This window comes from Hylobates moloch, unplaced genomic scaffold, assembly GCF_009828535.3.
Source record: "Hylobates moloch isolate HMO894 unplaced genomic scaffold, HMol_V3 SCAFFOLD_13, whole genome shotgun sequence".
NCBI lineage: Eukaryota > Metazoa > Chordata > Mammalia > Primates > Hylobatidae > Hylobates > Hylobates moloch.
This window is the reverse complement of record NW_026652288.1, coordinates 92,692,549-92,709,281: the sequence shown is the minus strand read 5'-3', so window position 1 is coordinate 92,709,281 and position 16,733 is coordinate 92,692,549. Positions and strand designations below refer to the sequence as shown.

The window sequence follows — 16,733 nt, the reverse complement described above, 5'->3', positions numbered from 1 at the left end:
ATCCCAGCTACTGCGGAGGCTGAGGCAGGAGAATCGCTTGAACCCGAGTTTGCAGTGAGCCGAGATCACGCCACTGCACTCCACCCTGGGCGACAGAGCGAGACTTCTTCTCAAAAAGAAAAGAAAAAGTAAGGAGGAGACCCAGGGTACGAGCGGAGGAGGCCGGCGCTGCCGGGACCACGAGCGTGCGGTAAACGGTCCCAAAGGCCCGGGTCCCGGCGGCCGCGCCTCGTCCCCGCCCCTCCCGGCTCCGTAGGGGGAGGAGGGGGCCGGCGGAGTTTCCCTCCCCGCCCAGCCGCCCTGGGCGGGCTTTTCGGCGGCTTCTCATAAGCAGGTGGCTTCGTTTCTCCGGCACGGGTAGGTTTCTCTGGCACCGGTTCGGGGCCTGCCCGGACCTCGCCGTACGCTGCAGAACCTCGCCCAGCGCCCACCATGCCCCGGCAGCTCCGCGCGGCGGCCGCGCTCTTCGCGTCCCTGGCCGGTGAGTGGCCCTCAGGGCTTCCCGCGGTGGCCCTGACGTGTCGGTCCCCTTTCATCTAAACGCACTCCGGAGTCCCGGGCGCCACAGGACGGGCTGCGGGTAGGGAGGTGTGGCGCGTCCAAGGGCTTCCCAGCTGGAACTTGCTTTCCGTTAAGTTACTCAGAGCAAGTGTCAACCCCAAAGACAGTGACACTGTCCCTCGCTTCCAAAAGGGCTCTGGGCACCTTCTCAAGGAGAGTTTGTAGAGGTCACTTGGATTTAAGAGATGGAGACCTGAACCAGGGCTTAGGAATGGGAGTCTTGGCTTTGTTATCCGGGAAAAGCGCTCGTGCATTGCTTTTCCTTGCATCAGACGTGGTGTGACAGATTGTGCCATTTCAGAAAGGTGTAGGACAGAGTGTCAAAGACTTTTTTTTTTTTTTTAATGATCATTGTACTTCCCACCCCAGATGCCGTCTGGGACGCTGGGTTTATGATTATTTTATGTTCCGACCCTCCGCTTTCTCCAGAGCTCTTCCCCCTAGACATTGAGTCCTCGGGTGCTGTGTTCCTGTGATGAAGTTCACTGGTTAATCAAACGTCATGAGAGAACTGCCTCCCTCCCTACCGCCCGGCTAACATGCTCAAGCAGGGGACACGGTGGCCTTTGCTTGTAACATGAATGCTAGGAATGTTAGGGAAGCGGTGAGAAGGGTCGTGCCAGCTGCCCTCACCTAGGCAGTTCTCCCCTGCGCCACGCTTTTCACACTTACAGTTTCAGGTTCTTTTAGGGGACAGAAGAGGAAGTCATCATCACGCTTCGCAGGGCCAGCTATTAAAAAAGCAAAACAATCTCAGCCTAGCGGTAACCCACAGTGACCTGTATGTGAGCACTCGTTGAACGGATGGATAGGCTCAGAAACACAATGGTATTGACAGGCCAGGCGTGGTGGCTCACACCTGCAATCCCAGCACTTTGGGAGGCCGAGGCCGGCGGATCACTTGAGGTCAGGAGTTCGAGACTAGCCTGGCCAATGGTGAAACCCCACCTCTACTAAAAATACAAAAATTAGCCGGGCGTGGTGGTGTGCGCCTGTAATCCCAGGTACTCTGGAGACTGAGGCAGGAGAATCACTTGAACTCAAGAGGCGGAGGTTGCAGTAAGCCAAGATCGTGCGACTGCACTCCAACCTGGGTAACAGAGTGAGACTCTGTGTCAAAATAAAAATAAAAATACAGTGAGTATTGACAAATGCAAGGGCAAGTGGAGAGAAAATGCCCACATTACCCGTTCCTTTCTGATCTACAAATTCTCAGAGGTGAGCTAGGTGAAGGATGCATCCGAGGTTTCTTCCTCAGAGGTGGAGGGTTGCATGGCCTTTGAGGGGTGGCACGGAACTGGATTCAAACCGTTGCCCTGACCCTTACCAGCAGGGAGGCCTTGTTCACATCACCCAACCTTTCGGGTGCTCAGTTCCCTCACTAAAAAATGGGGAGAATAATATCCTCTGCTAGGAGTACTGGGGAAACAAATGAGGTAGCACCTGGAAAGCAATTACTGCAGTGATTTTGCTCAGTGATGTTAACTCGTATCTCCTGTTTGTCCCTCCAGTCCCTCTCCCATTCACCTCACAACCCGACCTTGAGCCCCTTCTTCACTCAGTACAGGGCTCATCAGCACATGGTAATTAACAATGATGGACATGGCTTCCTGGCACTCTCTGCATGCCAGGCACTGTTCGCAGTGCTTTAATCCACAAAACAGCTTTGTAAGTACTGCTATTGTCTCCATTTTACTTGTGAGGAAATAGAAGCACAAAGAGGTTAAATAACTTGCCCATGTTCACATAGCTAGCTGGTGACAGAGTTGAGCTTTGAACCAGAGTCTGTGCCCATAGCAGCTAACCTATGTGCTTTATTCATGCATCTACTTACCTATAACTTTAGTCTCATAAGAACCCTGAAAAGTAGATGCTATTCTTATCCCTATTTTACAGATGAGCGTACTGAGGCAGAGGCAGGTTAAGGAATTGTTCATGGTCTCCCAGTTAGTGAGTAGCATTCCTGAGACTGGCATTCAAGACATCTGGCCTTGGCTGGGCACAGTGACTCACGCCTGTAATCCCAGCACTTTGGGATCCTGAGGTGGAAGGTCGCTTGAGGCCAGGAGTTTGAGACCAGCCTGGACAACATAGTGGACTGTGTCTCAAACAAAACAAAGCAAAAACGAAGTCTGGCCTTGGGGTTCAGGCTCTACGCTACTGTGCTACATGACCCTGCAGGCATAGGCTCAAGGAATCCTTGTTGAATTAGAAATGAGCAAAACTTATCAGAAAGTTTTGCTAGGAGAGACAGAGCTTTTGGGTAAACTTTCTGAGTAATCTTTATCCAGTCAACTTGCTTCCCTGATCTCAAATGTTTCCTCCAGAAAATGAGGGGATTTAAGTTCATGTCAGTTAAGTTTAGGTTCAGTTACATGTAAGAGACAAGCCAAAATAACAGTTGATTAAACAAGATAGTTGCTTGTTACTCTTTCATGTGAAAACATGTCCAGAGAAATTCAGGTCAGTTCTAGTGTGGGAGTGCTTCACTGGGGATCGGTCATTAGGATCCGACATATAGGTATGTGACTTCCACCTTCAAGGCCTTCTCATGGTTCCACATGTTGGCTGGAGCTCCAGCCATCACATACAAGTTGCAGGTTGGTCAAAGGAGGAAAAACAGAAGGGCTATAGAAAGGCAGTCCACACAGGTGTTTGAGCCGCCTTCACCCAGCCTTTCCAGAAGGCCCACGTGGTCTTAACACTTCTCTTCTTTTGCTAAAACTCAGTCATATGCTCCCACCCAGCTAGAAAGGAGGTTTAGACATAGAGCTCTTTATTCCAGGCAACAAGTGCTCAGCTGAAACTTGAGGTACTGTTAGAAAGAAGGGGAGACTGGGTTTTGGAATAGTCAGCCAGCAGTCTGTCACAGGGCTAGTGCCCCTTCTGCTCTAGGGTTTCCTTGACTCTCTCTGCTGCACCCTGCTGGGGCCGCTTCTGCTGCTCCTAAAGGTGCCAGAAAAGGTGCTGGGGGCTAAACTGTGATTCCCTGAACCTGGACATGGCCGTGGGGCTCCAATGACTCCCTGACTGTGCTTCTCAGAGCTCTGCAGACAGAGTGTAGTCTCCAACGCCTGCCAGGCCTGCTCCCTGCTGGTCTCCCCTCCTCGCCCCTCCCAACCCCTCCCTTCCCATACCATCCCTGTGTTCCCGTCATGCTGACCCCTTGCTGTTCTCCTGAAGCCTCTGCGCCTTTACACATTGTCTTCCTCCTGTCTAGAAACCACCTCCTCCCTTGTCTGCCTGAAGAATTTATCCTTGTGTTGGATTCCCACCCTACCCACACTCTCATAGTATCTGGGGATTTGATAAAGACACTTGTCAGTTGGGCAGAGTGTGGCCCATGCCTGTAATCCCAGCATTGTGGGAGTCTGAGGCAGGTGGATCACTTAATCCTAGGAGTTTGAAACCAGCCTGGACAACATGGTAAGACTGTACAAAAAATGCAAAAATTAGCTTGATGTGGTGGGACATGCCTGTAGTCCCAGCTACTAGAGAGGCTGAGGTGGGAGGATCGCTTGAACCCAGGAAGCTGAGGCTACAGTGAGCCCTGAGCATGCCGTTGCACTCCCACCTGGGTGACAGAGTGAGACCCTGTCTCAAGGAGAAAAAAAAAAATGAAAACAAAGACAAAAAACAGCACTTGTCACACTGAGGAGTGTGTTCTACTCATGTGTCTGCCTCACAGGGCCCCTGAGAACAAAGACCTACCCCCAGTGCCTGGTGCGGAGGCTGCCTGAGAGGAGACCCCTACATACTGTTGAGTGGTGTGGCAGGGAAACCAACTGAGGGCTGTCTGGGAAGGGACTGGCTGTCAGGAAAATACCTAGAAAAGATCCCTTGTGAGATCACTGACTTTCTCAGGGGACTAGGCAATGACTCATCTCACACCCACTGGTTATAGGGGAACCAAAACCTTCTAACGCCTCTTCATGCAAATTTCCATCTAGTGGAGTCCAAGCAATGGATCAAGGCCCTGGGGTGCTTGTTTGCCAAGTCTCCTTAATTTTGGAGAGGGGAGGCTGGGGTGGGTTGGGGTAGGGGTGGGCAGATGAGTGTGTGAACACCAGCACTACGTTCTGTGAATAGAGGGAGGGTCAAGGCAAAGTCTGGGCTACGCCTGCCCTTGCTTCTGCCCACTGCCCTCTTTCTAGGCCTCAGACAAACCTGTGACCTTGACTAAACCTCTATAGGGCCAAACATCCCATTTAAAAACTGTGACCCAATTTTGACAGCAATCAGTCATATATGTGTGGTCATATACGTAGACCATGTGTGTAGTCATATACATTATAGAGTGGCTCTTATGGTCTTTCTGAGCTACTTTACAATGCAGAGCATACCTACCCCAGTTGAATCACCTGCCTATCTTTTATACCCTACACTCCTACAGGGAGAGGACGAGAGTGGGAAGGGCCAGAGGAGGGAAGGAGAAGGGGTGAGAACTATACTTCTCTGACAGGTTCAATCTGTAACACCCATGAACTTGGCACTTTTGGTTGAGCCATCTGCCAGGCCAGCCTTCTGTCCACCACCCAGAGACACACCTATACCTACACACCGTATCAAGACATCTCAACTGCCATCACCTCTAGCCACCCCACCAAGGCTTCCTACATAGCAAGCACACCTTGACTGGGTACCACATATCTTCTTGGCTTGTTTAGGATGCTGTTCATTTGTGAACAATTAATTCCTTTTTTTATTTATTTGAGTTCACTCATTACCACTGAGAGAAGAGTTCTAGTTGCATCTCGAGGAAGGGTTTTTTTTTTTTAAGGGTGCACTACTCAGTTTAGGAAATTGTACTCTGTTGAGAAGATTCTCTTTAGCTTATAAACACCAGCCATACACAGTAGGATTTTATCAAGGATATAATCACTTCCCCAAGAGAACAACTGGCAAGTGTTTTCTAGTCTCCTGGAGGTCTCTGTAGCAATCTTTACTTTTCACCACGAGATATTCCTGGAAGCCACATTTGAGAGTGAATTCTCTTTCTCCATCGTAATAGTATGAATCTAATGGGGCTTTCGTTGGTGTTTGACCAGAGAACCAGCAACACAGGTTTTGCCCAAATGAATTGCTAAAATAAATCTTCAACAACACTCAACCTGCATTATAATCTCAAAGTGAAAAATCTTTCTCCAAGCTCCACGACATGGGCATAGAGGTTCTACATATAGGGATTTTACAAAAGTTTGCAAAGTAAACCTATAGCCCATCAAACCTACAACTCTCAAGTATCATGCATTTAACTTATCCAAATGGATATTTTAGATTAAAAAAAAAAAGACTCTTAACGAATGATCTCAACTTCATGTCATTAATAATCATCGGTCTTTTTATAAGGTTATCAAGGCAATTTGAACTGATGCTTTTGTCTTTCCTATTTTGCAAACCAGTTGTACAGAAATAATTCACAGGTCTTACTACTGGGCTTAAAGTTAGAACTTTTCTCCTGGAAAATAATCCCCATTTCAGCACATGAGCTTTTGAAACCCTCACCAGGGATCATCATTATGAGGTTGTCATGAATTGGGGTCACTGGAGGACACTCCTGTTCCTCTCTCTTCTGCTTTTGTGTCTTCTCTCACCATTCTTCCCAGCGACACCCCACCTCCACCACCCCTCAAACCCAAGGGCAAGCTTTGATTCAGATGTACCGGTGCTCAAGTCTCCACCCCAGCTTCGACCTGTTGTGTCATTATGGTCAAATGGCTGAAATTTTCCAAGCCTGAGTTTCCTCGTTTGAAAGATGGATAAAGTAGTACTCACCAAAGGGTTTTTGGGAGAAGTTGGTAAAAGATGACCCTTGACCTAAGGCCTTCTATGTAGTAAGTCTCCAGTAACTTGGAATTTTTATTGTTATTAATATGAGAAAAGTAACCACTTAGAAGTGTATTGAATGGAGGAGGGAGATAGAAAAGGCACATATGAATTATTTTTACTGAGTATGAACTTTAGGACTTTGTAAATACCAGCAGAGCGTGATCTCCTTTCCCTTTCTGCATGTTCTCCCAAGTCTCAGCCCAGCATAGGACAGCTCCAGCTCTCCTGAGTCTGTGAGTAAACACTGAGAAACCACAAAATTGAAGGGACACAGGCATCTCTCAGTGTGCCTGACCACAGACTCCTAAAGACGTCATCTGTTTTTTGTTGTTGTTGTTGTTGTTTTTGAGACGGAGTTTTGCTCTACTGCCCAGGCTGGAGTGCAATGGCATCATCTCAACTCACTGCAACCTCAGCCTCCCGGGTTCAAGCTATTCTCTTGCCTCAGCCTCCCAAGTAGCTGGGATTACAGGCACTGTGTCACCACACCCAGCTAATTTTTCTATTTTTAGTAAAGATGGGATTTCACCATGTTAGCCAGGCTGGTCTTGAACTCCTGACCTCAGGTGATCCGCCCACCTTGGCCTCCCAAAGTGTTGGGATTACAGGTGTGAGCCACCGTGCCCGGCCTATCGTCTGTGTTTTGTCCACTTTTCTGGATCCCTATGTGCCTGGAAGGAGGCAAGGATAGACCTATTCTAGTTGGAAAAGAACAGAGGCCCTCTGCCCTTAAGGACAGCCTCTGGAGAGAACCTGTGACAACAGTAGACACCGTCTGTGTGCTTAATGGTCCATGAAGAGTTTTACTTAAACCAACTCATTTGAGCCTTACAATAATCCTAAAAGGCCTTCAATGCTATTGTCCTCATTAACACATTCTGTCATTTTTTCGTTCGATCCATATTTACTGAACACTGTCTATGCACAGGCACTGGTGGTGAAAACGGTACACACGGTTCCCACCTTCAGGGTGCTCTTAATCTACTAGGAAAGATCCACGACCAACAAATAAACCAATAAGCAAACATTTAATCAGGGAAAATATTCGGCTGGTACATACAGGCAAGGCTGATTGTTAAATATTTGAATACCATCTGCATAAATAATTACAAGTTGTAATTAATGCAGTGAAAGCAATGAATTTAACACTGCAGTGGAGAATCATGGATATGGGGAACTATTTTATATAAGGAGGACAAGGAAGACGCTCTGAGGAGCTGCCATGAAAACCAGAACACAAAGGACAGCCCACCTGAAATATCAGAGCAGTTATGACTTCTCTTTCTTGGTTGAGAAAGACTGGGCCACTCCAAAAATTAAGTAAGAAGATGACAGGAATTGGTCTATATTGAGAAAACAAGTGACAAGATAAAAAATGGAAAGGACTGTATTATGAAGAGATGAGTCTCCTGTCGTTGGGAACAGTTAAGTCTAGACTGGATGAACACATGGCAAAGATCTGTAGGTGTAATTCAAACATCAGATTAGGGTTTGGGGCTGGGCATGGTGGCTCATGCCTATAATCCCAGCACTTTGAAAGGCCGAGGCAGGCAGATCACCAGATGAGTTCGAGACCAGCCTGGACAACATGGTGAAACCCCGTCTCTACTAAAAATACAAAAATTAGCTGGGCGTGGTGGCAGGTGCCTGTAATCCCAGCTACTCACGAGGCTGAGGCTGGAGAATCGCTTGAACCCGGGAGGCAGAGGTTGCAGTGAGCCGAGATTGTGCCACTGTACTCCAGCCTGGGCAACAGAGCAAGACTCTGTCTCAAAAATAATAATAATAATAAAAAAAGATTGGGGTTTGCACTAGATGACCTTTCAGACCTCTTTTAAACCTGGGATTATATGATTCTGTGAAAACTGTATAACTCTTTAAATCTTTATTACGATCATTCAGGCTGCCCCAGCTCTATCAGGTCATACAGCAGCTGTTCACCCAGGAACACTATTTTATGTCAGCTGTCTGGATTCACATTTGAAGGTGGAGAATGAAGAGCCATTGACACTTAGATATCTAGCTGAGCATGATCACTTTGGTGTGTATTAGTGCCATACCGCACACAGGCAAAGGGGCTGGGTGCTGTGGAACTGTCATAACCCTGTAAAAGACATGGATACAACCAGAACAGTACAATTGCGGCCTAGGGGTAGAATCTTTGGTGATGTTTGCTTCATTGTCATACCCTTGTAAATTTCCCCCAAGTATAAAAATATGCATGTTAGGTTTTTTTATGAACAAACATTAAGATGGGGATGGGAGAGGGAACTTGTAAGCAATCAGTTAGTGTTTTTAACACTTTTATTTCCTAATTTTCAGTAATTTTGCACAATGGCAGTCAAATGAGAGCAAAAGCATTTCCGGAAACCAGAGATTATTCTCAACCTACTGCATCAGCAACAGTACAGGACATAGCAAAACCTGTCCAGCAACCAGCTAAGCAAGTACCTCACCAAACTTTAGCAGCAAGATTAATGGATGGTCACATCACCTTTCAAACAGCGGCCACAGTAAAAACTCCAACAACTACCCCAGTAACTACAAAAAGCACTGCAACCACCAGCCCAGTTACCTACACCCTGGTCACAACCCAGGCCACACCCAACAACTCACACACAGCTCCTCCAGTTACTGAAGTTACAGTCGGCCCTAGCTTAGCCCCTTATTCACTGCCACCCACCATCACCCCACCAGCTCATACAACTGGAACCAGTTCATCAACCGTCAGCCACACAACTGGGAACACCACTCAACCCAGTAACCAGACCATCCTTCCAGCAACTTTATCCACAGCACCACACAAAAGCACAACTGGTCAGAAGCCCCTTCCACCCACCCATGCCCCAGGAACAACGGCAGCTGCCCACAGTACCACCCGCACAGCTGCACCTGCCTCCACGGTTCCTGGGCCCACCCTTGCACCTCAGCCATCGTCAGTCAAGACTGGAATTTATCAGGTGCTAAATGGAAGCAGACTCTGTATAAAAGCAGAGATGGGGATACAGCTGATTGTTCAAGACGAGGAGTCGGTAAGTTGGGGCCACAGGACTATAACACTATCTTCAAAAAGTCTGAGTGGAGGTTGCCTTGCTAGGAATGAGCATTCCCCACATCCCGTGTCTTTAAATGAAACCAATAGCTGTGAGCTCATCTCTCTCCAAGGTGCTCCATTAAAAGGTGATTATGTTTTAGGATATACATGAAAACAGAAACTGTTTGGAGAGAGGAAGGCAAACAAAAATTTAAATATTCACACCCCTCACTTTTAGGCAACATGGGCAGAGTGTCATGGAATGTTCAGCGTTGATCTCAGCCCCTCCCTACCACTCCAGAAGACTTACAAGCCTCATATCCTTTCCTGTGAAATGAGAGATTTAAGTCAGATGGTCTCTACGGTTCCAGGCAGTTGTGACATTAATATGGAAATCCACATTAACAAGAAAACTGAGGGAGAGAGAGAGAGATTGTGATTATTTGATACACTAAAGGAATCACTAAAACAATATTTTCTTTTTCTTTTCTTTTCTTTTTTTTTCTTTTTTTGAGACGGAGTATCACTCTGTTACTCAGGCTGGAGTGTAGTGGCACAATCTTGGCTCACTGCAACCTCCACCTCCCTGGTTCAAGCGATTCTCCTGCCTCAGCCTTCTGAGTAGCTGGGATTACAGGCGCCTGCCATCACACCCGGCTAATTTTTGTATTTTTAGTAGAGATGGGGGTTTCACTATGTTGGCCAGGCTGGTCTCGAACTCCTGACCTCGTGATCTGTCCGCCTCAGCCTCCCAAAGTGCTGGGATTACAGGCATGAGCCACCGTGCCCGGCCAATAATATTTTCTTTTTCTGCAAACTTTAATGATTTCAAATAAAACTTCCACATCCAGGTTGCCATTTGAGACAGAGGTAACTTACAGAGCAAACCCTTCCCTCTAGTATCATTTAATATGTTTAACTTAACATAAATTCCATGCCGCTTATCAGGAATATACCTGCCATCAATTATTTACAAAGGAACTCCTCTCTGTGGGAGAACTCCTCTTTAAGAAAGCTTTTGAACATTACAGTTTGGAAACGAGAGGTGTTGTCTGGGGACTTTGCAGTTCTCCAGTGAATCCTCAGCCTTAAGTTTCAGGCTCACAAACTAGCCTGTGCATCTGGTTCCCTAGCTAGAGTTTTCTTCTACATCTCATTTAGCTGATCTATCTTACTTGATTTAGGTTTTTTCACCTCGGAGATACTTCAACATCGACCCCAACGCAACCCAAGCCTCTGGGAACTGTGGCACCCAAAAATCCAACCTTCTGTTGAATTTTCAGGGCGGATTTGTGAATCTCACATTTACCAAGGTGAGGCCTGAGCTCCTTTGCACAAACTGCATCTGGTACAGCTTTCCCTCTCCCTCATCCTGGGGCCCGGTGATGCAACCTCACACTTCAGTTTGAGATCTTTGCTGATAAGAATGAGGGGTTTGGGGATGGAGAGGAGGAAGTGTCAACATCTTATGTTTGTCTTCTTCCCCCTTCAGCCTCCTTCTGTGCGGCCCAAAAAAGGGCTTCAGGGCCTCTTAGGGGAGACTTGACCTCTGGGGAACGTAAGCATCCGTGCCCTTTGCAAACCAGCCGAAGGAGGAAGTTGTGCAGATGAATAAACCTGTAGAAATTCCCAGTGGGCCCCAGAAGAACAGGATTGTTCCGAGGAACAGGATTATTCGAAAACCGAAATCAAATGTCAGAACAGGTTCTTTCCAACCACAGCAGGCAAAACTCAAGGCCGGAGCAGGCGCTGGGTTTCCCAGACCATACCCTGGAAGGGACAGACAGGGAAGTGATGTGGACACAGCAGTCAGAGATCGAGGTCGGAGAGTCTCACTGCAGATTTGGCTCTGTTGCTTTCTCTCCTTGTGACAGTGGGCAGGCAACTTAACCTGTCTGGGCTTTAGCATTTGAAAAATGGAGGAAAGGACTTAGAGATTGCCTCTGTAAAGAGCATGCCCCAGCCGGGTGCAGTGGCTCACACCTGTAATCCCAGCACTTTGGGAGGCCGAGGCGGGCAGATCACCTGAGGTCGCGAGTTTGAGACCAGCCTGGCCAACGTGGTGAAACCCCGTCTCCACTGAAATACAAAATATTAGCTGGGCGTGGTGGTGGGCACCTGTAATCCCAGCTACTTGGGAGGCTGAGGCAGGAGAATCACTTGAACCTGGGAGGTGGAGGTTACAGTGAGCCGAGATTTCACCATTGCACTCCAGCCTGGGCAACAGGAGCGAAACTCCATCTCAAAAAAAAAAAAAAAAAAAAAAAAAAAAAAAGAGCATGCCCCATTATGGGAAGTGGCAGATGCTCAAGAGCTGGCAGCTACAATTGCAGTGATTGAAACAGGCAAATGTCTTGCAGACCAGAGAGGGCTGGTCATCCCACTCCCCTGGGAGAGACTTGCCCCCGCTTGCCCCAGAGTGTCCTTCAAATAGCCCCAGTAAGGGCTGAGGAGGAGACACTGAGAGACCCCTTGCAGCTGGGATTAGCTGCATGATCTCAGGGGAGTTGGGGCTTGTTTCCCAATCTGTAAAATGGAAATAATTACATCTACTTAGTAGGACCCTTGGGAGGATTAGAAATGGGGTATGTAAACTGTCTAGCACAGTAGATAACAATGTTCAATGAAGAGTGGCGGTTATGATTGTCATTATTAACTTGATCTCAAAGGTTTTATTCTCCTGGAGCATGCTAAGGTAGAGTTGCACTTGAGAAGTCAGTGGTTTCCTTTTGGGACCAAGTGGGAAAGACACAATCCTTCATACGTCACCCGTCACACAAAATGGGAAGACACTCAGGGTAGAATAACTGCTCTATCCCTGGAAAATTGAAGTTAAACTATACAGATGACAAGAATTTCTTTAAAAGTCCCTAGGCTGGATACAGTGGCTCAAGAATCACTCGAGGCCAGGAGTTCGAGACCAGCCTGGGAAATATATAGCAAGACCCTGTCTCTACCAAAGAAAACAAAATAAAATTAGCTGGGCATGGTAGCACATGCCTGTAGCCCGAGCTACTCAGGAGGCTAAGGTGGGAGGACTGCTTGAGCCCAGGAGGTTGAGGCTGCAGTGAGCAATGATTCAATGATTGCACCACTGCTCTCCAAAAAAAAAAAAAAAGTCACTTTGGCAAAATAGCAGAAGATACAGACATAAACATTTATGCTTTGGTTCAGGGCTCAGTTCCACCCAGACCCAGACCCACTGCCCACTGCTCATGTGACTAATTGACTAATGGAAGGCATCAATAAACTCCAGCATTTGTGGCACACAAGGGCAGCTGCCATCAGGCCTTAGGCAGACCTGCAAGCAGAGATTTCTTTGACACTTTAAACTTCTCTTTTTGTTACTTTCTTCTGTCTCCTGATGCTCCAACCCTGCCTTTCCTATTCCTTCGGGCTGGATTCTGACCAAACTCCACCCAAGTGTTGAGTCCCTGCCTTTCTGAAAATCCTTTGAGCTCCCAAATTACCTCTTCCTCTGAGGGTAGGGGCAGGAAATGAGTGTCCAGAAACAGCCAGAAGCACCGGCAGGTCGTCTTCCCCTCCCTCCATTCACCCACCTTCAGGAAGGGGCAAAGTGAGCCACTCTCAGCCCATGGTCCCAAGTGTTGCAATAGCTGCTTTGCTTGAGTTTCACCAGCCACATGCCCCTTATTCATTCCATTCCCCAGCACAGATTCCCAAAGTAGCTGACCTTTGCCGGGAGGAAAGCAGAGAGGCTCACAGAAGGTAAAAACTCCCGCTGGCCTTAGTTATCCCAGGAACTTACGCATTTATTTTTTGTTAAATTTATTTTGATTTTTTATTTTATTTTTAAATGTTTATGGGTACATAGTAGGTGTATATATTTATGGGGTACATGAGATATTTTGATATAGGCATACAATGTGTAATAATCACATCAGGGTAAATGGGTTATTCATCACCTCAAGCATTTATCCTTTGTGTTACAAAAAATCTAAATATACTCTTTCAGTTATTTTAAAATGTACAATAAATTATTTTTTACTTCAGTCACTCTGTTGTGCTATCAAGTATCAGATCTTATTCATTCTGTGTGTGTGTGTGTGTGTGTGTGTGTATATATATATATATATATATATTTTTTTTTTTTTTTTTTTTTTTGAGAGGGAGTCTCGCTCTGTCGCCCAGGCTGGAGTGCAGTGGTGCGGTCTCGGCTCACTGCAACCTCCGCCTCTCAGGTTCAAGCGATTTCCCTGCCTCAGCCTCCCAGGTAGCTGGGACTACAGCCGCGCACCACCATGCCTGGCTAATTTTGTATTTTTAGTAGAGACAGGGTCTCACCACGTTGGCCAGGATGGTCTTGATCTCTTGACCTCGTGATCTGGCCACCTCAGCCTCCCAAAATGCTGGGATTACAGGCGTGAGCCACCGGGCCCGGCCCATTCTGTCTATATTTTTTTACCCATTAACCATCTCCTTTTCCCCCACCCCACCCATTACCCTTCCCAGCCTCTGGTAACCATCATTCTACTCTCTATCTCCATGAGTTCAGTTGTTTTAATTTTTAATTTCCACAAATAAGTGAGAAGGTACCAAGTTTGTCTTTCTGTGCCTGGCTTATTTCACTTAATGTAATGACCTCCAGTTCCATCCACGTTGTTGCAGATGACTGGATCTCATTCTTTTTTACAGCTGAATGGTACTCCATTGTGTATATGTGCCATGTTTTCTTTATCCATTCATCTGTTGATGGCCATTGGGTTGCCTTCAAACCTTAGCTGTTGTGAACAGTGCTAGAATGGATGTGGGAGAGCAGATCTCTTTGATAATATTGATTTTCTTTCTTTGGGGTATATATCTAGCAATGGGATTGCAAGATCATATGGTGGCTCTGTTTTTAGTTTTTTGAGGATCCAAACTTTTCTCCATCCTGGTTCTACTAATTTACATTCTCGCCAGCAGTGTACGAGGGTTCCCTTTTCTCCACATCCTCGCCGGCATTTATTATTGCCTATCTTTTGGATAAGAGCCATTTTCACTGGGGTGAGATGGCATCTCATTGTAGTTTTGATTTGCATTTCTCTTATGATCAGTGGTATTGAGCACCTTTTCATAGACCTGTTTGCCATTTTATGTCTTCTTTTGAGAAATGTCTGTTCAGATCTTTTGCATTTCATTTTTTAATCAAATTATTAGATTTTTAAAATCGAATTATTAGATGTTTTACTGTTGAGTTGTTTGAGCTTCTTATATGTTCTGGTTGTTAATCCCTTGTCAGATGGATGGTTTGCAAACATTTTCTCTCATTCTGTGGGTTGTCTCTTCACTTCGTTGATTGTTTCCTTTGCTGTGCAGAAGCGTTTTAACTTGATGTAATCCCATTTGTCCATTTTTGCTTTGGCTGCCTATGGTTTGGGGTATTACTCAAGGAATCTTTGCCCAGTCCAATGTCCTGGAGAGTTTTCCCAGTGCTTTCTTTTAGTAGTTTCAAAGTTTGATGCCTTAGATTTAAGTCCTTAATCCATTTTGATGTGATTGCTGTACATGGCAAGAGATAGGAGTCTAGTTTCATTGTTCTGCATATAGATATCCAGTTTTCCCAGCACCATTTATTGAAGAGACTGTCCTTTCCTCAATGTATGTTGTTGACACCTTTGAATTTCTGCATTTTAAAAAAGAACTTGGCTGGGAGTGGTGACTCACACCTGTAATCCCAGGACTATCAGAGGCCAAGGTGGAATGATTGCATGAGCCCAGGAGTTTGAGGTCAGCCTGGGCAACATAGCAAGGCCCTATCTCTACGAAAAATTTAAAAATTAACTAGCCATGGTGACGTGTACCTGTGGTCCCAGCTACCACATGCCGGCTGAGGTGGGATGATTGCTTGAGCCTAAGAGGTCAAAGCTGCAGTGAGCTATGATTGTGCCATTGCACTCCAGCCTGGCTGATAGAGTGAGACTGTTTCTAAAAAACATCAGTCAATAAGAACTCGTTTAAGCCAAAACAGGGACCCTGAATTCAAGAATTACAGGTGCTAGGCATATAACTTAATGAGCAAAGCAAAGCAAAGCAAAAAAAAAAAATTGTTTTCATTGAAACAAGCAGTCCTAAATTTTTATTTTACCAGTTTTGATGAAGATCAAAATAGGTCTTCATCAAAAATTAAAGATAAGAAAGATTTCAATTCCCATTCAATCTAATAAGAAAAATATTAAAGTAAGCATGAAGTAATGAGGCAACCGACAAGGCCTCAGAAATTAGGAGACAAAAGGGAGGGACAGGAGAGTGCTCATCTCCCTAGGATTTAGCACTGCAGATGGTGCAAATGGCAGGGCTGGTGTCTAGCCCCGGGGATTATCAGTGTCCTTTATGGCATTTATTTGGGATGGTCCAATGTCCATTCTGAGTGGCTTCCCCTCTGTGCCAGTTGTTCAATATTTTTTTTTCTTTGTTTTAGACAGGGTCTCACTCTGTTGCCCAGGCTGGAGTGTAGTGACGCAATCTTGGCTCACTGCAACCTCTGCCTCTTGGGTTCAAACGATTCTCCTGCCTCAGCCTCTCGAGTAGCTGGGACTACAGGCGCGTGCCACCACGCCTGACTAATTTTTTTATATTTTTAGTAGAGATGGGGTTTCACCATGTTAGCCAGGATGGTCTCGATCTCCTGACCTCGTGATCCACCCACCTCGGCCTCCCAAAGTGCTGGAATTACAGGCACAGTTGCTCAATATTTTACATGTCCCCTCAATCAGGTGGTAAGGAGAGGGTGGTATTGCCAGATCTTCTGATTGTTCCAGATAAGGCAGAAATCTAGATCTTTCTAGAAAAGCACATGATTTTTTTAATGTTGGCAACACATTTTTTAAAATGTGAGGGCCAGGCGCAGTAGCTCACATCTGTAATCCCAGCACTTTGGGAGGCCGAGGCGGGTGGATCACCTGAGGCCAGGAGTTCAAGACCAGCCTGGCCAACATGGCAACACCCGGTCTCTACTAAAAATACAAAAATTAGCTGGGCATGGTGACGCATTCCTGTAATCCCAGCTACTATGGAGGCTGAGGCAGGAGAATCGCTTGAACCCAGGAGACAGAGGTTGCAGTGAGCCAAGATTGTGCCATTGCACTCCAGCCTGGGCAACAAAGCAAAACTCGTCTCAAAAAAAAAAAAAAAAAAAAAAAAATTGAACAACATGCTGGCCAAAAAACATACAACTGAAGGCCAGGTTTGGCCTGTGGATTCTGAAGCTGTAACTTCTGCCCTAATGGGTATATTGTGTGAAGTGTATTTAGGTAAGAAAGCCTTCTAGATTTTTCCAAAAGAGAAATGGACTCAACCATTCAGTCAG

The 16,733-nt window shown here is 46.3% G+C and overlaps 1 protein-coding gene across 4 annotated transcripts in view; it reads left to right on the top strand.

The window, feature by feature from the left end:
• Window positions 1–313: 313 nt before the first annotated feature.
• The window catches only part of LAMP3 (lysosomal associated membrane protein 3), a 39,262-nt gene continuing 22,842 nt past the window's right edge, over window positions 314–16,733 (top strand). For 2 of the 4 annotated variants that reach the window (XM_032171720.2, XM_032171719.2), the window contains exons 1-3: window positions 314–481; window positions 8,713–9,422; window positions 10,609–10,737. In XM_032171720.2, coding sequence (XP_032027611.1) covers window positions 433–481; window positions 8,713–9,422; window positions 10,609–10,737 — 888 coding nt within the window. In that variant the 5' untranslated portion in view covers window positions 314–432. Of the gene's footprint in view, window positions 482–2,142; window positions 2,230–8,712; window positions 9,423–10,608; window positions 10,738–16,733 lie in introns of those variants that run through there. The other 2 variants (XM_058426926.1, XM_058426925.1) reach the window with 2 other exon arrangements.